Genomic DNA, 23,578 nt, shown 5'->3' on the forward strand with positions numbered 1-23,578 from the left:
CAGTTGGGAGCATACACATTTACCAGTGCGACCGGTGCCCCTTCCAGGACAACGCTGACCATGACGTACATTCCCCCTGGGTCCGTAACTGTCTTGGTTCCCGTAAACCTCGTCCTTTTGCTAATTAATATTGCCACCCCCCCTCAGCCCTCGTCCCGTAGCATGAGTGGTACGTCTGTCCCACCCAGCCCTTTCTTACCAACAGTCGGTCCTTCTCCCTCAGGTGCGTCTCTTGTAGGTAGATTATGTCTGCTTTTAGGCTTCTTAGGTGGGCACACACTCTGGATCTTTTCACTGGGCCGTTGAGTCCCCTTACATTCCAGGTATCAATCCTGGTGGGGGTTCCTGATCCCCCGGTCCTGTGGGATCACCCATACTTACCTGGGGGTCGCGCCCCTGTGCTCCAGGTTTTCCCTTTGCTAGGGAGCCGTCCAAAATGGCCAGGGTCGCCGTTCGCAACATGGGGTCGGGCCCCAGCGCTCCAGGGTTTCCCGTTGCCCAGGGGGCACCCAATGTAGCCACCAGCTATGAGTACGCCACGCAGGTGTGCCCCTGCGCTCCGGGCTTTCCTTCCGCCCTGATGCCCTTTCGAGTGGCTGTTTGCGGTGCCCTCTTGGTTACTCCCCTTGCTCCATTCCCGCCAAGGCCTATGTCTGTACTGCTTCACTATCTCACTCTTCTCTTTGCTTCTCTTTTGTTATGTGCTCCCCCCCAGAATCCCCTCTCCCCCCCAGCCCCTGACAATTTGTCACCCCACGTTCTCCCCCCCCTCCTGCCCTCTTCTGCCCCCCCTCCCCTCCTTGTGCCAGGTGCTCCCTCTCCCCTGAGAGGCGTGCCGCGGCCCTCCTTCCCGTGCTGGCCCTCCTCGCTAGTACGATGGCCCTTCTCCCAGTATTCGCCCAGTTCTCACCCTGTTTAACCTTTCTCCTGCAGGCCCTTGCCTCGCCCTCCTGTTTGCTTTTCTCACCCTCATTTCCCTCGCTCCACACCCCCCCCCCCATTGCATTGAGAGAGGAGACAAGCTCTGAGACAAGACAGCACAGTCCCGCACAAGACATAAAACACATGTGCACAATTCATGAGTCCATTGTCCTTGTTTGCGGTCTGTCCTCCGCTCTTTGTTCCGGATTGAACTTCCTTTTCCATCCCCATGTCTTTCATTGTGGTTGTGTCTGCTCCTCCCCCAATTTGTTCGCTCTATTGAACTCATCAGCTGCCGCTGGGATGTTAAAATACAGCTCTTTCCCCTCAAATGTTACGCAGAGTTTGGCCGGGAATAACATCCCAAATTTTACCTTGCTTTTGTGCAGTGCTGATTGCGCCTTGTTGAATTCAGCACTTTGTTTTGGCCAGGTCCGCCCCAATGTCCTGATACGGCCTTATGGTCTTCCCTTCCCACGTGCTCTGTTACGTTTGCCGGGCCCCTTTTAGGATTCTCTCCCGGTCTTGGAACCGGTGCAGCTTCGCAATAATCGCTCTGGGTTGGTCCCCGGGTTGGGTCGGAGCGACCTGTGCGCCCTGTCTATTTCCGGTGGGTTTTGGAATACCTCCTTTCCCACTAGCTTGCCCATCATTTGGGTGATGTAGCCTGTTGGGTCTCCGCCCTCTATCCCCTCTGGCAGACCCACTATTTTAAAGTTCTGCCGTCTGGACCTATTTTCCTGGTCCTCCACTTTTCCTCTAAGGCCTCCTTGGGCCGTTACTAACCTTTTGGCCTCGGCTTCTCGGGTTATCACCCTGTCACTCTGATCCGAGGTGGCCCTCTCCAACTGCAGAATCGCTTTTTTCTGCTCCTTCCCTTCCCTTTCCAGGCCTTCGATGGTCTGCTGCATTTCTGGGTCGTCTCCTTCATCATTGCTTGGAGCTCCGACCAGAGCGCCTTCTTTATGCTGGTCACTGCGTCTTGCTCACGCTCCGCTGCTTGGTCTACCATCGTTTTCCCTGAACCTCCGTCTCGACTTGTGGAACCGCCTGTCTGCGCGTCCGCCGCTCATGCGCTTTACCCTCGCTGCTGCTGCTGCTTGCGTCTCGCTGTCCCTTCACCTTGGTGTTTTTCTTTCCTCCAGCCATCTGTCTGTCTCTCTTTCTTTCCCCACTGATATTCCTTCCCCTGAGGTTGCATCTCACTTCCCCCGCTCCTCTGCTCTCGCTGAGTCTGTCTTGGGCTTCGGGGTTCCATTTTTTTTGTTGGTGGGTGAGGGGGTTGTTGTGGTTGGCTCCCTCCTTCCCTTCCTTCCTTTCTCTCTTTCCTTGTCTCTTTATTTATTTATTTACTATTATGTTTCCTTCTTCTCTTATTTTTCCCTTCCTTCTCTCTGGGTCAGGAGGGTTTGGGAGAGGAATTTTGTGGTGCAGACGGGAGTCCCTCTTTGTCTCGCCGCTCGCCATGTGGTCGCCGCCGGTCCCGTTTGGGGGGGGGGAGGGGGTTCTCTCTCTCGCTCTCTCTCTCCTGGGGTTTGGCCCCACTGGCTCCGCTGGTTCCGCTCCCGAGCGCTTGTGTCTCTGGCTTCGCAGTCTGGGCTTCCGCATGAGAGGTGGTTCAGAGGAGGTTCACTCGATTGATTCTAGATATAAGGGGTCTGACCTATGAAGAAAGATTGAGAAGTTTAGGGCTATACTCTCTCTCGAGTTTAGAAGAATGAGAGGTGTATATAAGATGATAAAAGATATTAACAAAGTAGATGTAGAGTGGATGTTTCCTCTTGTGGGGCAATCTAGAATGAGAGGTCATAGTTTTAGGATAAGGAGTAGTAGATTTAAAACAGAGATGTGGAGAAATTACTTCTTTCAAAGGATTGTGAATCTGTGGAATTCACAACCCCAGAGTGAGATGGATGCTGGGATTTTGAGTATATTTAAGGAGGAGACAGGCAGCATTTTAGTTTATAATGGGTTGAAGGGTTATGGAGAACCAGCAGGAAAGTGGAGATGAGGCTAAAATGAGATCAGCCATGATCGTAATGAATGGTGGAGAAGGTTCTAGGGCTAAATTGCCTAATCCTGCACCTAGTTCTTATGTTCTTATGTGAAGAGGAAGCTGGAAATGATAGCAACAAACCATCTAAGCAAGGCAGTAACTTGCTGTCAGCCAATGTTGGGAGGGTTTTAACAGGGTAGTAATGATTCTCATGTGAGAGGATTGACAAGAGGAGGATCATGAAATGGCTTGAAAGGGGGCAGCACGGTGGCACAGTGGTTAGCATTGTTGCCTACAGCGCTGAGGACCCGGGTTCGAATCCCGGCCCTGGGTCACTGTCCGTGTGGAGTTTGCACATTCTCCCCGTGTCTGCGTGGGTTTCGCCCCCACAACCCAAAAGATGTGCAGGTTAGGTGGATTGGCCGTGCTAAATTGCCCCTTAATTGGAAAAAGTAATTGGGTACTCTAAATTTAAAAAAAAAAGAAATGGCTTGAAAGCACACGTCCAACATTGCCTTTCTGACACAGCAAGCAAAATTAAGCTAAATTAAGGGCAGGTGGGTACTTCTAAAGGTCTGGGGTAGAGAAATCGGGCCAGCAAAGAACCATGGTGTGGAATGACATGTATAATCTAAGGAGAGTAAAGGATTAACAAGATGATGTTCATGTGTATCAACACTAGATGGCATCACCGAGTAGTCTTATGAAAGGCTGCATCTCTAAGCATTCCGGGAGAATCTGTTGGAGAAGTTGATGAAGAAGGCTAGTGTGACGTTTAGTTAGAGTGTAGGTTGTATTAGAGAGAGATAATTAATTGCTGTAACATAGATTCAATACTATTATTTTGTTAGCTGTTACTCAGTAGAGTGTGCAAACCATTTCAAGTAGTGTAAAATAAACTAGCTTTAAACATATAGCTTTACGTTCTTAGTAAATACAATGACTTTAGCTATCTTGGAGAACAATACAAGGAACATAACATGGTGAACACAAAAAAGCGCAGTTAATAGTGGGATTCTGTCACATAACAGTTGAGTATTATGCATACAAATATCCACAGACCACTTATGGTCATGGATTCCAACAGCAGAGATGGTGCGAGAAGCAATCTATCAGATTGATCAGAATGCCGAATTTCAGAGTTATGACACAGAAAGTCAAGAGCAATTGATGAGTAAGTCAGAGAAAAATATAGCCTCTAGCTAAGGAATCATAGTTTTATTGAATTTTAAATCTGTTACATGAAAGTCTCATCTCTCTATTGACTACCCCACTTTCAGACTTAAATCCCCTGCCATAAACTTTCATTGTTGGTCTCAGGACTTTATATATCTTTCCTTGCTTCATATCACCATTGGTGATCTTAAACATCTTAGCACCGCTGTCTGCAATTTCATCCATTGACATCTTCATCACTTGAACCCATTTTCCTCCACTAAGAGCCTTCTCAAAACCAGTTTTTTGTCCTGCACCCACCCCACACTCCCACTAATCTATCCTTTCATGACTTGACACCCATAGAATCATAGATTCATAGAATTTACAGTGCAGAAGGAGGCCATTCGGCCCATCGAGTCTGCACGAGCCCTTAGAAAGAGCATCCCTGCCTAAGCCCACACCCCCACCCTATCCCCGTAACCTAGTAACCCGAACTAACCTTTTTGGACACTAAGGGCAATTTAGCATGGCCAGTCCACCTAACCTGCACATCTTTGGACTGCGGGAGGAAACCGGAGGACCCGGAGAAAACAGACACGGGGAGAAAGTGTAAACTCTGCACAGACAGTGACCCAAGCAGGGAACCGAACCTGGGACCCGAGAGCTGTGAAGCAACTGTGCTAACCACTGTGCTACCATACCCCCATTTCCCTGTCTTTCAATTTTCAAAATACACTGGGACATATTCACGTTAAAGGTACTATCTAAATGCAGGCTGATGTTGCTACAGGTTTTACTATCATTACTGCCAGTGAAATAAAAATCTCTACTGCATATTCTAGACAGAACTCATTTGTGAGGACATTTAGGTTTGTAGAAAACGATTCCATTGAGTAGGCGCCAAAATCAAACAGAAGTTCCCTTCATTTAAAGTATACACACTCCCCAGCTCTACCACTGCCAACAGTGAAGTTTCTATCAACATGGACTAAGATTTATAAAAACACAAGTAATCGTGATACTCATTTACATCCAGCTGCACGCACACAGCTTTAAACTTAAATATTTTAACATTATCACAATATCTGCAATGTTATCAGATATCCAAAATAATGGCGGGAAATTTGGTTTGTTAGCACTCAATGCCCTCAAAGCTCTAAAATGGCTTCCGCAGAGTGAGGATGGATTTGTGGATGTGATATTAATGAGGGTGCTAGGACGTGTAATGTACTTCTGCCAGAAGTATGCAGAACAGGCAGATCATGTTGTCAATCAGAATGCTATGCCGATTTGACACTTACAATGCCAATTGGAGCTCAAGGCTCCACTAACATTCCCCCTCTTAACCTCACGCAGCTGGATGTGCATTTAGCAGCAGGAATGACACCCCACCCACTATCAAGGGATCATCAACTGTTAACAGCATGCTAATACCTACTAATTTCTTCTACCTGTTGCGATGGTTCTACCACTCATGCTTGGTGCCCTCTATATATGTTTAAAGTTGCACAATAAGTTTTATAGCAGACACCGAAGGTGATGTTGCTGATTTCAAGTCTTTTGCACTAACTATTTGCACTGGGTGCACTGATAAACCTTCCCTTGAAATACAACATCACTTGGATAATGAAAAGGGGCCACACAGAGCAGAACAAACTGCTGGAAGTGGGTGGGGGAGAAGAAAATTCAGCAGGGGGCCCTATCATCCAGAGTGTTGAAGGAGCAATTCTCCGACCTGAATCTCAGCAACAAACAATGTGCAAGATGCCTGTGCTCCAGTAAGGAAGTTCCACCAAAATCCACTATCTGCTTCAGTCACAGCTGCAATCCCCGAGTAGAAAAAAGACTGCACATGGGACCATGGCATTGAACATTTGTGTGTCTGGCTTCTTCCAGGCTAGATTTCAAGGTATTTATAGCATTCGCAAAATGTTGTCCATTGTTGTGCAAGTGAAGGCACTGAGGCTCCCTATTCAATGACAGCTAACTATACCCATTCTGTCTTGCCCGAGCAAAGTAATCATGTGACTATGTTAGACATGTAGGATTCCCCACGGTACAAAATGCTAATGACTGATTCACATTATTCCGCATATGTCAACTCCGCTCTATATAGGAACCAAACGGGATTCCACTCCCTTGATGTAGGACCGTAGAGAATTATTCAAGTCGATGCCCAGAAACTGGCAAGATGTCAGATGTCATATGGTTAGGTTCACAAGGTGCAAATGGAGATAGCCACCACCTCCATGTTGGCAATGATGGGTTTCAGCCCACACCATGCTCCTTGATATTAACCATAGGCTTATGCAGACTTTCTAATGCAGCAAGTATTTTTTGTGCATTAGACTTTTTCTGCAGGCTGCCCTGCAGCTTTTCACATCTAAACCTTCTGCAGCTGAACCCTACTGTGATGTCAACCTCCAGCACAGTGGCACCTGCATTATACTTGCCCCCTTGTCTGGGTGCAGGCCGCCTATGCCCAGCGTCTCATTACATGTAGGTCTCAACTCTAATCCATTCTCTTAGATAGTGGGCGTAATCTACCGGCCTTGTCCTGCCTGAACGGGGGCACAATGCAGCCGGTAGATGCCACACCAAGGCTTTCCAACAGCCAGAATGCCTAGAAAGATCTGATTAGATCTCACGAGGCATAGCCATCTGGGCCTGTCCACAATAGGCAGGACCAGCCTTGCAGGGCTAAGTGGTTTTAAGAACCCACTTAACCATGCTGACGCCAAATCTAACCAGCTCCCGGCATCTACCAGCCGGCTCCCGGCATCTACCGTTGTCCCCAGGGAGACCCCAGCCGGCCGCCGTTTAGTACTGGTCCACACAAACGTAGACCAGGTAGAATGGCACCTGGGGGGGCTGGGGGGGGGTTGGTATGCCAGGTCATTGGAAGCCCCTGGGTGGTCAGGGATAGGGAAGGGTAGTATCCTGGCTCCTCCTGGTACCCGGGCACCTTAGCATTGCCATCTTGGCACTGCCAAGGTGCCTTGGTGGCAGTGTCAGAGTGTCCAAGTGCCAGGGTGGCACTGCCAAGGTTCAGGGCCCGAGGGGGACCATGCCCATGAAGGGTGTGATGAGGAGGGCTATGGCGGGAATGAAAGGACCTTCAGAGGATTGGGGTGAAGGCTAGTTGTCCTTGAAGGGGGGAGCCAAAAGGTGGCGTGCTAAGGGCCTGAAGAAGGGGGCCTCCCAGCAACCTCAAAGAGGGGTGTCATTACTTGGGGGGGGTAATGCCTAAGTGTGTGGGGGGATGACATCATTGCCTGTTGGTAAGGATGTGGGGGACCCTCAAGTTCACCTCGAGATTGGGGCGCCCTTTCATATTGTAAACCCAATCTCTGAGGAGCCAATCTGAGCAGTGAGTTCAGCTCCACAGTGATGGAAAGAATGGGCTAGCCCAGTGGTAATCTCCCCAAGGTTCGAGAATGTGACTAAGTATTGTTAGATAGGTGGGGAACACGCTAACAGAGCCGGGGAGAAAGTCCCAGGCAACCCTCCTGAAATTACACTTAGAACCTTTTCCACAGATTACGCACAGTGATATTGTTTGAGCTGGTTTCTGCTATTGTGAAATCATATGATTCTCCTGTGTCTCCATCATCATTCTCTTCTGGCTGTTCCTCCACTGCTGTATTAGTTTACTTCTCTTAGGTATCTGAAAGGAAAATGGCAGAAGGGTAATATTATGGTGAGGGGAGAGGAGTAAGTAATGGGTGCATCTGCAGCTTATAAATCAGGAGTTGTTACTTATTCTTTCATGGGATTTGGGCATTGCTGGCAAGGCAAGCATTTTATGTCCATCCCTAATTGCCCTTGATAGCATGGTGATGAGCTACCTTCTTGAACTGCCGTGGTCCATGTGGTGTAGGTACAACCACAATGCTGCTCGAAAGGGAGTTCTGGGTCTTTCACCCAGCGACAGTGAAGGAACTGCGATATATTTTCAAATCAGGATGGTGTGTGACTTGGAGAGGAACTTGCAGATGGTGGTGTTCCCATACATCTGCTGTCCTTGTTCTACTAATTTGTAGAGGTTGCAGGTTTGGAAGGTCTTGTTGAAGATGCCTTGCTGAGTTGCTGCTATGCACCTTGACGGTGGTAGGCATTGCTGCTAATGTGCATCAGTGGTAGAGGGAGTAAGTATGTAAAGTGGGCTGCTTTGCCCTGGATAATGTCGAGCTTCTTGAGTGTTGTTGGAGCTGCACTCAACCAGGCAAGTGGAGGGTATTCCATTACACTCCTGACTTGTGTCTTGTTGGTAGTGGACAGGTTTGGGGAGTCAAGAGATGGGTTACTCCCCACAGAATTTCCAGCCTCTGACTAGCTCTTGTAGCCACAGTATTTATATGGCTTATCCAGTTTAACATAGAACATATAGTGCAGAAGGAGGCCATTCGGCCCATCGAGTCTGCACCAACCCACTTACACCCTCATTCCACCCTATCCCCATAACCCAATAACCCCTTCTAACCAGTTTAGCTTCTGGTCAATGATAACCGCTTCAGCCATTTCTTGATATCACATAGAGTAAATTGAATTGGCGTCTGCGATACTGGGGACCTCAGATAGAGGCCAAGATGGATCATCCACCCGGCTGCTCTAGCTAAAGATGATTGCAAATGTTTCAGCCTTGTCTGTTTACTGATATGCTGAGCACTTCCATCATTGAGGATGGGAATATTCACGGAGATTCCTCCTCCAGTGATCCACTACCATTCACGACTGGATGTGGCAGGAATGAATGCAGAGGTTAGATCTGATCCATTGGCTGCCATCTTGTGGCACCCTTACCCAATAATGACGGCATCTTCATTCAGACAGGGTCTAGCAAACAGGCCATTGCATTCGAAGAGGGAGCCCCTGATTTTTAGGCCTTCATGTTTTTTTTCTTGGTATGGTCCTAAATCCTTTTACATTTGTTATAATTTTAAGTCACGTAAAACATTAGTGTTTCTTGCAGGTACATCTCTGATCAGCCTATCTTGGTATAATGCAATCAAACATAAATTAAGCCATTGCAAACTTAATAATTCAATAAATCTCTCTCAGGCCCTGAACTGGACATCACCATCTGTCCTGAATGCAGACGAAAGGGAAGGAATTAGCACAGGAGCAGGCAGAACACATAGTACTTGGTGAAATTCCAAAATCCATCTGTCATTACTGAAGCTAAAATCAAGAGCAAATTCAGCAAGGATGAGAATGCCAAATGTAAAGCATATGTTGCACAGTGTTCAAAATTTTGTAAAGAAGAAGAATAAAGGAGAACTCTTCTAACAGACAACCCCTGCTCTGTTCTTTGTTACAATTATTTGTAGTGTGCTCTTGTAGTCATGGAAGTGAAAATTGTTCAATTATTGATTACATTTTTTCACACTTTTCCTCAACTGGGTTGGGCTATAAGGGGGTTTATTTTCCTACAATGTTGGGCATTTCAAGAGTAATTATTCTTAACATTTAAATGTTCAAGGAGCATAAGAAATTTAATACTGAACTTGGAAACTTTTAGTAAATGGAAGCAATGTTAACCGTAGTCAATACACTGTTCAAAATTATTTCTACATTACAGGAAATCTGTTTGTGCAAAATATATTGTACGCTATTGTACTGTGTGGGTAAAATGTAACTTTTAACAAATTCTCCAATATTCTCCCACTGATACCTGGTGGTCATGCAGGAAAACAGTGGCTTATTTGAATGAATTTTGAAAACACACTGATATTGTGATTCCAAAGTAACGGTACACTCTTGGAGCAATAATGTAAAAATATTAAAGCTCTGAAGTAGCTTAGAGTAATAAACCTGCAAGCCAATCCAATAGTTCAATGAGTTCACTGTGTGAATAGCTAAGCTGTACAGATCAGAAAGATCTCTAGCATAATTCTTAACGTATGGCATGTTTCCTGATCTCAGCTCGAACGGAGATGGGGGCAATGGCCACACATGGCCCCAGCATTCCTGATTCCTAATGACCAGAGTCGGAACGTTGATATGGGTGGATTTAAGATTATAAACAACAAATTGTCCACACTCTTTCCAAACAATGATTGAGAAAAATATGAAATCAATTGGGGTTGTTCTCCTTGGAGCAGAGGAGACTGATAAGGGGTATGATTGAGATGTATAAAAGTATTGATAGAGTAGACAGGAAAAACCTTTCCCCTTGGTGGAGGGATCAATGACCGGGGAATGATTTAAGGTAAGGGGCAGGACATTTAGAGGGGATTTGAGGAAAATCTTTTTCACCCAGAGGGTGCTGGGAGTTTTTGACCATGTAGATGCGATGGGCCAAAGGGCCTTTTCAGTGTTGTAGACCTCTATGACTCTATAAAGAATGAATTGATATCATTTTTCACAAAATGCAATAAACAATTCAATTACTTTAACAATAAACTAAAAGGGACAAACAAACCAATAATTTCCCTAATATCTACTAATGAGATCAGAAGAGGTTATAGTGGACTCGAAATACCTGTACTAACTCTGCTTCTTTCTCCATGGTACTGCCTGACCTACTGAGTTTTCCAACTGCTGTACTTCATTTCAGATTTCCAGCATCTGCAGCAGCTTGCTTTTCTGAAAAATGTCTCTCGCCTGCCTCTCATTCCTAACCCCTACCTCTTTTTTCTCATTAATTCCCCACCTCCCTCTGTAGGGGGGAAGAGAGAGAGAGAGAGAGAGAGAGAGAGCAAGGGTGGGGGGAGAGGGGAATGTTTCACATCTTGGAACTCTATTTCCATCATCTGAGGTGGTTGCCCCCCAGTTTCTGGCTGCATCCTCTGATCCTTGGCCACCCAGAGTATTAGGGAGCCAGCAGATGTTGGGGTTCTCATCCTGGGATTGTTCCTGGATCTGGTCATGGTGGCCATCAATAGGTCCAGGCAACGAGTGTTTGGGGGCGGCGGGTGTCATTTGGCCTTGATGCCTGTCTCTCTTCCAAAGCTACCTCTGCATCCTGGTGTCCCTGGGGAGAGAGCACACAGTGTGTACCAGGACATTTCAAGTCTTCTGAGACCAATGGAAACCTGAGGCAGTTGAGGGTACATTAGTGGTGCCTTTTTCAGAAAGGGCACTTAGCTCCTCCTCAGTACCAACAATCTGTTTGGGTCAAAAAAAGGTTTGTTCTGCTGAGCACATACTGGGCACCAATGCTACGTATGCTCAGTACACATTAGAGGCTCAATTAATTAGGTCTTACTGAGTCCCACAAGGACCTTACAATAAATATCGGGGGAGTAAAGAATAAGGAGGGTAACACGGGGGGGGGGGGGGGGGGGGGTGGTGGTGAATGGAGTCTTTAAGGAGTTCTATGGTAAGCTATACGAGTCAGAGCCCCCGACGGGAGAGGAAGCGATGAGGCAATTTTTGGACCAGTTGAGGTTTCCAAAGGTGGAAGAGGACCTGGTGGTGGAGGGGCTGGGGGCCCTTATTGAATTGGAGGAGATTTTCAAGAATATAGAGGGCATGCAATCGGGTAAAGCACCGGGGCCGGATGGTTACCAGGTAGAATTCTGTAAGACATTTTTTGGAAATATTGAGCCCACTCCTGATGAGGACCTTCAATGAGGCTAGAGAGAAAGAAACCCTCCCCCCAACAATGTCACAGGCCTTGATCTCACTCATTCTTAAACGAGGGAAGGACCCGGAACATTGTCATACAGGCCGATTTTGCTTTTAAACGTGGATGCCAAATTGCGAGCTAAGATTCTGGCCACAAGAATTGAGGATTGCGTCCCAGGGGTGATAGAGGAAGACCAGACTGGGTTTGTTCAAGGCAGACAACTCAATACCAATGTCCGGAGACTTTTGAATATTATTATGATGCCCTCAGAGGGAGGGGAGGCGGAGGTGGTAACAGTGATGGACGTAGAGAAAGCCTTTGACCGGTTGGAGTGGGAGTACCTGTGGGAAATGCTGGGGAGGTTCGGGTTTGGTGATGGCTTTATTGGCTGGGTGAAATTGCTGTGCCAGGTGCCTGTAGCAAGTATATGTACAAACCGGCTGAGGTCAGGGTACTTCGAGTTTCACCGGGGAACGAGGCAGGGGTGTCCTCTCGCCCCGTTACTATTTGCCCTAGCTATAGAACCACTAGCTGTGGCGCTGAGAGCCTCAAGGAACTGGCGGGGACTGGTTCGGGGCGGGATGGTGGAACATCGGGTCTTGCTATACACGGATGATTTGCTCCTGTACATTTCGGACCCAGTGGAGGGGATGAAGGAGGTTCTGCGGATCCTGAGGGATTTTGGTAGTTTTTCAGGGTACAAACTGAACATGGAAAGAGTGAGTTGTTTCTGATCCAGGCCAAGGGGCAGGAGGAGAGACTGAAAGAGCTGCCACTCAGGACGGTAGAGAAAAGTTTTCATTACCTGGGTATACAGGTGGCCAGGAAATGGGATGCCCTGCACATCCCTAAGGCCTTTTTTAAGCGGGTCAGTAGGATCATTACGGGCTTTGTGTGGGCGAATAAGACCCCGCGAGTAAGGAGATCGCTGTTGTAGCGCAGTCGGGGGGTGGGGTGGGTTTGCGCTACCGCACTTTCGCAATGCCGAGGGACTCGAAGCCCCTGAGTGTAGAGACTTTGGTTAACGGCATGGCTGGGTTTCTCAGCCTCGAGAAAATAAAGTTTGCCTTAAGAGGGTCTACGCTAGGGTTCTCCCGGAGGTGGCAGCAGTTTGTCGACTTTCTCGGGGAAAATTAAAATGTCAGCAGCAGCAGCAATCCGTGAGGGGGAGGGGGTGGGAGGGGGGGTGAGTGCTTCAGTGGGATGGTGTGGGAAGACTGGGTCGCGTGGGGTAATGTCTATTTAATTGTTATTGTATATTCTCTTTTTACACTATGTTAATGTTCACTCTAGTTTGTTTTGTTATTATTGTTTCTACTGTTTTATATTGAAAAATTCTGCAAAACCTTAATAAAAATACTTTATTAAAAAAAAAAATTTAAAGGACCTTACAATAAATAAAAACCCTACAAATAAAAAATGGAGTTGTGTACATTACATGTATTTGTTTCTTTCCTGGACTGTATTTAGATTTAGTACTTGGCAGAATTAAACAGTTTGACATCATTCACTGTCTCGGGGCACACCTGAAGACCAGTTGCTTGAGTGGTGTAACTGTGAAAATATATCCTAGCAATAATCAGTCCCTTTAGGAATATCAATGAGCAAACTGTACTTGGGAAATAAGATAATTTACTAGTCAACATAATGAGCTAGCTGCTGTTCTAACAATGCTGTAATTCTCAAAGAATTGTGCCCTCATAAGTGGAACGTGCTGTTAACAGGACTTGATATGTTGAAAAGAATTCTCCATTCTGCACTTCTGAACTGGAATAAATTGAACTTTCAAGTGACATACATTCTTCCAAAGCCCTTCATTGTGTATTTCATCACAGAAGCTGTTTCCCCCAAAAGTCCCCCTGCCAAAGTGCAGATGTAGGAAATATGACAGCCAACATGCGCACAGTTTGCACAAACATCAACACGATAATGACTAAATAATCCGCGTTTGTGATGTTAAAGGAGAACTAATGGCCAGGACACTAGGGATATCTCACTGCTCCTCTTTGAATTTGTGTCATGGGATTTTTTTATATCCACCAGAGAGAGTGCGTAATAACCCATGGAACAGAATAATATAAGAAAGTCATAATCATCACCATAGATTTTCCCAAATATTAGAGATCTGGGACTGACAATAGCCTTGATAGTAAGCAACACTCTTTAGATTAGCCATGCTTATTCTAAATTTAAAGTGATTACAAATCTGTGATTCCAACTAATTCCTTTGGCGAAGCTTTTTTTAAAAACTGTTCGAGTTGTACTTGTGCTAAATTTTGCTTATTCATTCCTCAATAAACAGTACTTAACAAACCAAAATCTGAGAATCCCCTTTTATTCCATCTGTGTTTTGTGTAAGCTCTACCTACAGCCACTCCCACAATGAAGTTTGTTTTATACAAAATATTTCCAAAACACATCCCGAGATCAATCAGAGGCATGGGATTTGATTGCAAGTCACTGGCATACTCCTTTCTGAGGAGTTATAGTACAACAGTGACTGCACGTCAAAAGTACTCCATTGGCTATAAAATGCTTTGGTGCATCTTGTGAAAGGTGTTAAATAACTGCAAGTCTTTCTTGCTTTATTTTGTTATTGCTTTGTAAGGGTTAACATTGTGATGTTTCCCACGGTCTATTGGCAGGAGTTGGAGTCTGATTCAGAAAATGGAGCAGATGTGATTGCAATCAGTCAAAACCAGAAGGTTCATCTTGTCCACTCACCACTTGGATCCACATCCCCCATGGCAGGTCCGGGGGCTAAACCAAAGGCTGGGGTAGGTTTGGAACTTTTAATCAAACCAAATAATTCTTAGAACAGACAGATGATTATGAATTGTAGCAGTTTTTATGCCAGGAATATAATTTTATCAGTGCTAATTTTTTTCCAAAGTACCATACTTTCTTTCCTCTGATGATCTCAGTGAGAAAATGCAGAAGAAAATGGCCTAATATTGGTAGAAAGCACGAACAGACTAGATGCCTATATTCAGCACAGTTCCAATGGTCCCTAGCCCTACAAAAAGGATGTGAAACATGATAAAATACGAGTTATACTTGTTGAGGCCTTATTAGGGTGATGATGAACTCATGCAGTCATCCACAGAATCAAATGAAAACCGAGACTTTTTCCAAGTCAGTTCTGGCATAGGTAAGTTAAATGAATGGAAAACTTCCAAATGCTGAATTATATAGTGCGAAATAAGGTTAGTATTAGAGGAGAGCATTTGGTTGTGGTCATTGATGAATGCATCACATTGAACAATCAGGAGAGCAGAAGGCATAGATACTTCCAACTGATACTTCTTTAAGTTGAGTCAGTTCACCAAGCATGATGAAGGGCTAGGGCATAGGAAGGCTCAGGCATACAGAGAAGATTTAACTATGGTAGACCATTTGGGCCATCGAGTCTTGTAAGAAGAGTCAAGCATCCACCTTAGGCTGTCATTACTGTTGTCAACTTTGATGCCACAGTGACCTTTCAAGAACTCACAAAGTCTACCATAAGAGTACAGTCATTGGTTTCTAGGCATTCAAATTCTCCACTGAAGTAGTGACTCTTTTGCATCGACGGTGTACAAATTTTTCCAATCCACAAGGCAAACTTGGCAAAATTGAAGGAACAATTACGGTTTACTACATTCAGCAATTTTGCCAATTCATTCAGAAAATATATATGTGCAATTTCAATGCAGACAGTAACTAAAGTAATCTTTTCACAATCCAATTTATTTAATAAACCTTTTTCCTCCAATGAATTAATGTGCTGCATATAAGTTACTAAACTGGCATTCATTTAAATAAAAATAATCCAGGGATATGTTGGCTTAATAATCATTCTGATTATCAGTACTTCACCCAGAACATCATTAGCCATTTATCAATCTCTAAAACAATCATCCAATATTTAAGAAAACAAACAAAAATCAAATGTGTGCCACTTTTCCATAAAATGTTGCATTTTTAAAATTTAGGTTTTTTGGGAGTCAGAGATGCAATTAAAACATCATAAAAGCTTGGGTTAATGTTTTTTTTATATTAAGAGGGTTTCCTGTAGAGTAGTTAATTGGAGACATTCAACGGAATTCTCCGTCAGCGGTATCCTCCATTCCGCTGGCAGTGTACCCACCCCAGGTTTCTTGATGATGTGGGGTGGGCACACTGGGGAACCCCAGTGGCCAGCTGTGGGAAGGGAGAATCCTGCTGCCGGAGGGGCCGAGCTGGAAAACGTAGCAGATGGACTGCAGAATCCAGCGCATTGTATTGCAGCTTGATAATCTGATGCCGTTAATGGGAGAGGCCAAGGGCTGAAGCAGTCAGATGTTAGGTTTTAGATTGGGATGCAAACAGAAGTCAAGCATCTGCTCTCAATACAGTCCAGTTGAAGATCTGTCTGGAGCCAGACTAGCAGTCTCTTTCCAAGCAGATCAGGGGTTTAGTTGGGAGCTGGAAGTCAATCTTTGAAGGCAGTTTTTGAAGACTGCTGCTCGAGGGCCTGCAGTGTTCTGACAGGGCCAGATCTCTTTCTTGTGAGCAGTTCTCAAGAGATTTCTCTTTTTAAAAGTGGAGTTTCAAGATATCTCTCTTCAGCAAGTATTCCTGAGTACTAACTGTATTTAAAAGTGGAATGGGATATGAAATGGTTCCATTGTATGAGTGAAAGTAAAGGTAGCAATTAAGGGTTCTTGTGTCTCTGTATTGATTAGCAATGTGTAAGGGGTAATTTTAGGTTTTTTTATTGTGTGATGTTGAAGATATTTTAATATTTTGTTAGCAATAAAGTTTGTTTTAATATACCATATCCCTATTTTGCATGGAACCACCCCTGGACAGAGGTATCTTTTCCTCACAGTCTTCAAAATTTAAAATAAAATATTGGAGTTTCTGTCCGGTATCCCAGCCACTGTTGGGGTTTGGTCTGGGAGTGAAATAAAATAAATTGTGAGGTTTTACCTTTAGTGCAAGACTTTGCACTATTTTGCAGGACAATTATGCAGATCAGATTGGATGCCAAGTTCTGTTTGTCTGATGCACTCCACTTCTGATTGTCAATTTAATTTATTATTAGACGTAGCGAAACTCATGTGAAATCTTCATTAAAAATCACTCTCTTAGCTTTCATGTTCTTCATATTATAGGTTTTACTCAGTTGTTTAAGTCTGCTTGCAGCACTGCTTCGGGAGATGTGCATTCTTGAAGAATAATTCTGACGTATTATTATAGTGTTGTTGCTGTGGCCTGAGGTCACCGGTAATTAATTTCCCCCAAATCTGTCTCTTCCCATTTACTCTTCTGAAGCTGCGTATTTCAGTGTATGGCTTCAAACACACCAGCAGCCCTACGGAACTAAACCAAGTTCTGTATTTCCATATGATCCTTCACACAGTTGAAGGTAATAAAGCTACTCTTTACCTGATGCACACACATCTTCACTAACTGGAAGGAGTCACAAGATAGAAATCGTTACCCTTGCTGATTTAACTCTTTCCTAAGCTGAAAGGCGCTGATACCAATTTTAGCCTCCCAACTATGCTCCAAACATTGTCATAAATCCAACACAGGATTCGGGGCCAAACTTGATCCTTGCCACTTTGTGCTCAGCCATAATATTCACCAATTCACTACTGCATTGAGAATGCGGGCAGCAGGGTAGCATGGTGGTTAGCATAAATGCTTCACAGCTCCAGGGTCCCAGGTTCGATTCCCGGCTGGGTCACTGTCTGTGTGGAGTCTGCACGTCCTCCCCCTGTGTGCGTGGGTTTCCTCCGGGTGCTCCGGTTTCCTCCCACAGTCCAAAGATGTGCGGGTTAGGTGGATTGGCCATGCTAAATTGCCCGTAGTGTCCTAATTAAAGTAAGGTTAAGGGGGGGGGGTTGTTGGGTTACGGTTATAGGGTGGATACGTGGGTTTGAGTAGGGTGATCATGGCTCGGCACAACATTGAGGGCCGAAGGGCCTGTTCTGTGCTGTACTGTTCTATGTTCTATGTTCTATGTTGGATGCCAATGCTTCAACATCAAGGCAGCAGAGAGAGAATAGGCATCACACAGGAAAGCTGCTGAATTTCACCAAAACTGCAGCTTAAAATACAAGGCAAACGTATTCATTTGTTTAATTGACTCTAGGTTTACAATCCAGCACAGTATTTCCATGCAAGGTATGGATTTGACCAGGTGCAAATATTTGACATAAAAACGTACTGGAACTGGTGCTGAAGTGCATTGCATGTAAACAACAAGGGTAAAGGCAGTAAACAAAGCTGTCCAACGGAGTAGGGATTGAATTAGCATGCCTGGCCTAGAAAATAAACCGTGAAGAAGTTTCAAGTTTCTGCCTGAGTGCACAGCTAGAATTTATAGTTTTGAAATTCATGGCAACTGAAGCTTATAGGGAGTGTGTGGCATGAGTAAGTCTGAAAAGGCTAGTGCTTCTTTCTCTTGCCAGGATTTGGTTTGTGGGGAGTAGGTTTTGTGACGATGAGTAATGACCCCATTACACTTTGATTACTACATTACCAGGGTTGCATTGACAAGGGGAAGAATTAAAGGCATTCAGATGTAACCAGCTGTGTGATTTAATTTAACCTTTCACATTGTTCCTAATGTCTTGAATTATTTGCTCTCTGCTCTGCACCAGCAGACCTAGGTCAGACCACACAGAGGTGATAATACGGAATGTCTCTTTACAGTGACATTTTATCAATGAGAACTGAGAGCAGTAATATTTTTTATTTACTTGGAGACCTGTTATATTTTTGTCATGACAAGAAGTGCATTTATTTACCTGGCATTTCCATTTTTTGATAAGTCATTGCGCTATTCAAATGAAAAAATTACGAAGAACAAAGTATTGCCACAACAGTTGCTGCTCACTGTGACTGGAACCAAAATTGTAGACACCATTTTTGTGTTTCTGCAATGTCTTTTCATAGAATTCTGCTGGTTACAATTCCTGATTGGATATAGATCTAACCACAAATAGAATGACAAGGTGGGTACTGGACAGACCCCCAGTAGTAAATTATGTATCCAGTCGGTGATGGTGTAGAAATTAATGTATCCAATTGGTGATGGTGGAGAAATGAGTGTTGCCAATCGGTGATGGTGCAGAAATGGATGTATCCAGTCGGTGATGGTGTAGAAATTAATGTATCCAATTGGTGATGGTGGAGAAATGAGTGTTGCCAATCGGTGATGGTGCAGAAATGGATGTATCCAGTCGGTGATGGTGTAGAAATTAATGTATCCAATTGGTGATGGTGGAGAAATGAGTGTTGCCAATCGGTGATGGTGCAGAAATGGGTGTATCCAATCGGTGACGGTGTAGAAATAGATGTACCCAATTGGTGATGCTGTGGAAACATTGCTGAATGTAGGAATTTTTATATATATTGGATTATATGCCCCCTGCCCTCTACCCCCGCCCCCAGGCACCCTCTGATCCCAGCCAACCCATTAAAGGGACGAGGCTGCTCCAGTGCAACCAGTGCCGTCATCTTGGCTGGGATGAGAGTCAGCATGCATTGGAATTGCACAAGTTCTACATGGCGTCAGTGCTAGCCCATTAACATGACCTAAATTGCTCCAGGACTGGCACCACTTTCGTCCATGTAGAACACTGGTGATTCAGTCCTGGCATCAGCAGCTAGAGCCTTAGAGTCTTAGAGCGCAGAAAGAGACCTTTAGGCCCATCATGTCTGCGCCACTTAGTCTTTCAAACCGAGCATTTGCCTCGTTGTGTTTAAATCTTAAGTAATCAGGTCCTGGGATTTGAGTGGGATAAAGATGATGTAGTAATTGGAGTGGCCAGGTCGGTGGCAGTGAGATTTGCCGTCAGTTCTACCAGAAGCTGTTAGCTGAACAGCAGCTTTTGCTAAAAGTTGTGAGGATAAGCAAGTCTAACATAGACAGAAGGATCTCTTTCTCTTCAAGCAGTCTTTCCAAGACATCTCTATGCAGAAAGTATCTTCTTTTTCACTAAAATTATTAACAGATGGCTTTTGACTTGAGATGGGCTTTGCTTATTGGAGGTAAAGAAAGTATAAGTTAGTAGTAAACAGCGTTTCTGTGGCGCACGGTGGCTCAGTGGTTAGCACTGCTGCCTCACAGCGCCAAGCGCCAGGGTTTGATCCCGAACCCCGGTCACTGTCCGTGTGGACATTCTCCCCATGTCTGCGAGGGTCTCACCTCCAGAACCCAAAAGATGCATAAGGTAGGTGGATTGGCCACACTAAATTGCCCCTTAATTGAAAAAAAATGGGGTACTCTAAATTTTCAAAAACAGGGTTTCCTTTTACTGTTAAGAATTATTTAACTGTTAAGCGTGAGCCATTTCTTTTATGATGTTGCGATAGTTTAATACTGTGGTAATAATAAAGTTTACTTTAATACACCCTATCCTTATTTGCGATGGAATCACTCCTGGAGCAAAATATTCTTTTCCTCACAGTTTTAGAAATTAAAGAAAATTATTGGGGTCTCATCCGGTTTCCTAATATAAATTGGGGTCTCGTCTGGGATTGTAATAGTGTCCAATCAATGACAGTGTATAAATGGGTGTACCCAACTGGTGATGGTGCAGAAATGGGTCTATCCAATCAGTAATATTGTAGAAATGGTGTGCATCCAAATGTGATGGTGTAGAAATGGATAGGTGACAAAACAGAAATGGATGTACCAATCAGTGATGGTGTAAAAATGGGTGCAGCTAATCAGTGATGGTGTAGAAATGAGTATATCCAAACAATGACTGTGTAAAAGTGGGTGTATTCAATCAATGATGGTATAGAAATGGGTGTAGCCAATTGGTGATGTAGAAATGGGCGTATACAATCAGTGGCAGTATAGAAATGGGCATATCCAATCGGTGACAGTGTAGAAATGGGTTTATCCAATCAGTGATAGTGTAGAAATGGGTATATCTAATCAATGACAGTGTAGAAATGGGTGTATCCAATCGGTGATGATGTAGAAATGGGTGTATCCAATCGGTGATGGTGTAGAAATGGGTGTATCCAATCGGTGATGGTGTAGAAATGGGCATATCCAATCAGTGACAGTGTAGAAATGGGCATATCCAATCGGTGATGGTGTAGTAATCGGTGTATCCAATCGGTGATGGTGTAGAAATGGGCATATCCAATCAGTGAGAGTGCAAAAATGGGCGTATCCAACCGGTGATGGTGTAGAAATGAGTGTATCAAATCAGTGACAGAGTAAAAAGGGGTGTATCCAATCACTGACAGTGTAGAAATGGGTGTATCCAATCGGTGATGGTGTAGAAATAATCAATGATGGTGTAGAAATGGGTATATCCAATCGATGATTGTGTAGAAATGGGTATATCCAATTGGTGACACTGTAGAAATGGGTGTATTCAATCAATGACAATGTAGAAATTTGGAAATCTAATTGGTTGTATTTCATGTATTGTGTATTGTGGGTGATTTTGCTTCTTTCTTGAATTTGGAGACTGAGAATTATGGTTGATGCAATGTCCATCATATCCAATGCTTTCATTGAGAATTTTAACAAAAGTTTCAATCAAACCAAATGGTTGCTCCTCAGTGGTCCATCTGAGATGACTGAAGGTTGCTTAGGGGTGATCATTTACCGAGATCTTCCTGCTTGGTTCACTAGGACTTTTCTAGTTGCTACTATACAGTTTAAAATTAAATCATATAGTTACCCCTCAGGTCGTCCATCTGACATAACTATAGGTCACTTAAGAGTGATCTTTGACTGAAATCATCTTGCTTGATTCATCAAGATTCTTCCCATTGATACATATCTTCTGTCTTCTTTCTTTGAGCCCTATTGTGTGGGTTTTTCTCAGGGGTTTACATACAGAATATATATTGTAAGAGTGATCAAGCACACTCCATTTCTGGATGTGGATTGGTTAGTTAGGTGGATGGATTACTGTTGATTGGTTAATGTATTCCTAAACTGTTCTGTGTTGACTTAGTCAAATAGGATTTCTTCTGAACTTGCTGTAATTACCTGTCTGGTGTCAAACAGTGTGCTGCGATTAATTGTTCTACTTCAGTGTAAATTATTCCATTGCAAATTGTTCTCTTCAATTTAGCATAGTCACTGCAACACACCCATCCTGTTTTATTAGAACAAATATTGTTCTGAACTTGTAGTCAATCCACTAATCCCTTTCTTACAGTAACCTATCAGTGACAGTGTAGAAATGGCTGTATCTAATCAGAGGCCTCCACCTTCAGTGGGAGTTATGGCGGTCGGTGGGACAGACGGGCAGGGGCTGGGATTGCCCCCATTATGGGTACGCATGATGCAGGAGGTGGCATGGCAGACCGGTGGGTGCTGAGACACCAACCACCATCCCCAGCCCAGGGGTGATCCCCCCCACCCCCCACCACCAATAGCGGCCCAACAACCCCCAACCCCCCACCGAGCTGCCCCCCATGGGTACTCCCCCACCAGACGCCGAGCACTGAGACAGCAACCCCAGTGCCCCGGAATCATTGCCCGGGAGTGAAGATGGCTACTCACCTCCTCAGATCCCACAGCAGCAATTCCGCGAGCTTCACGTTTTTAATAAGGTTTACTAATCGACGCCTTCATGACCAATTGCTGGGGAGGCGTTTAGATTACAGGAGGCCATTAGAGAGGGGGGCATTCCTGTACATTGTTTTTTTTTAAATAAATTTAGAGTACCCAATTAATTTTTTCCCAATTAAGGGGCAATTTAGTGTGGCCAATTCACCTAACCTGCACATTTTTGGGTTGCGGGGGTGAAACCCACTCAAACACGGGGAGAATGTGCAAATGCCACACGGACAGTGACCCAGAGCCAGGATCGGACCTGGGACCTCAGCGCCGTGAGGCAGCAGTGCTAATCACTGCGCCACCATGCTGTCCCATTCCTGTTAATTGTATGCCGATTGGCTTTATGTGGTGATTATTGGTTTGTCGCCCCGCCATGGCAGGATCCTGATTTCTGCACCGGGGACCGGCCAGTTAGATCACAAACCAATCGACACTCAGGCGGTTCACAATTTTGGCCCCTACCGCAATCTAATGGCCAAGTGGCTGTAAAGTGATCCCCCCCACACCCCCACCACCAATAGCGGCCCAACAACCCCCCCCCCCCCCCCCCCCCCCTCCCAGTCTCAAAATAACTGACTATCTTCAATACCAGAGGAAGCTTTGATTAGAAACTGAAACGTAATGCAAAGGATATAGGGCAGGATTTACCGTCCCGTTTTCTGGTGTGGCCCACTCCCGCAGGCAGCGGAATCCTCCATTCCGGCAGTCAGCAAATGGGGTTTCCCATTGTGGGCACCCCCACGCCACCGGGAAATCCGCGGACGTGAGTGCGCTGCCGGCGAAATGGAGGATCCCGCCGACGGAGAATCCAGCCCAGGTGATCCATTGCAGCAAAAGCGTAGTACAATGACCAAGGAGTTGGCATTGCTGTTGAGGCTGTATATCAGTCCATCTTAATGTTGTAACACTGGCTTTTTAAAGGTAATTCAAAATCAGCTGAATTCCCACTGTCCCTCTCCCACATCTGAAACTCAGATTTCAATTCTCTCTGTCAGAAGATTTTGCTCAGTTTGATTTGTTTAGCAATCTGGCTTGTTTAGCAGGTGCTGGTCATGTGGAAACAGTTTATGTTCATTAAGACAGTTATTCTAGTTCCTGAAGCCTAGGTACTTCAAGTTTCAGAGCAGATGAGCTGTTGTGAGACTATTTTTGATTCTAGTCAAGGAAACAGGAGAGAAAAACATTCTGATTCATGTGCCAGAACTAAAATCCATTGCTTTTTTAATAAATTTAGAGTATCCAATTATTTTTTTTCCAATTAAGGAGCAATTTAGCGTGGCCAATCCACCTAGCCTGCACGGCGCGATTCTCCGCTCCCCACGCCGAGTGGGAGAATAGCGGGAGGGCCTCCCGA

At 44.9% G+C, this 23,578-nt stretch overlaps 1 protein-coding gene across 1 annotated transcript in view; it reads left to right on the forward strand.

Moving 5' to 3' along the window:
* dlc1 (DLC1 Rho GTPase activating protein) overlaps positions 1-23,578 on the forward strand; it is a 607,654-nt gene that overhangs the window by 170,176 nt on the left and 413,900 nt on the right. The window contains exon 4 of the mRNA XM_038791122.1: positions 14,294-14,425. Coding sequence (XP_038647050.1) covers positions 14,294-14,425 — 132 coding nt within the window. The remainder of the gene's footprint in view (positions 1-14,293; positions 14,426-23,578) is intronic.

The sequence above is a fragment of the Scyliorhinus canicula genome, chromosome 3 (genome assembly GCF_902713615.1).
Source record: "Scyliorhinus canicula chromosome 3, sScyCan1.1, whole genome shotgun sequence".
NCBI lineage: Eukaryota > Metazoa > Chordata > Chondrichthyes > Carcharhiniformes > Scyliorhinidae > Scyliorhinus > Scyliorhinus canicula.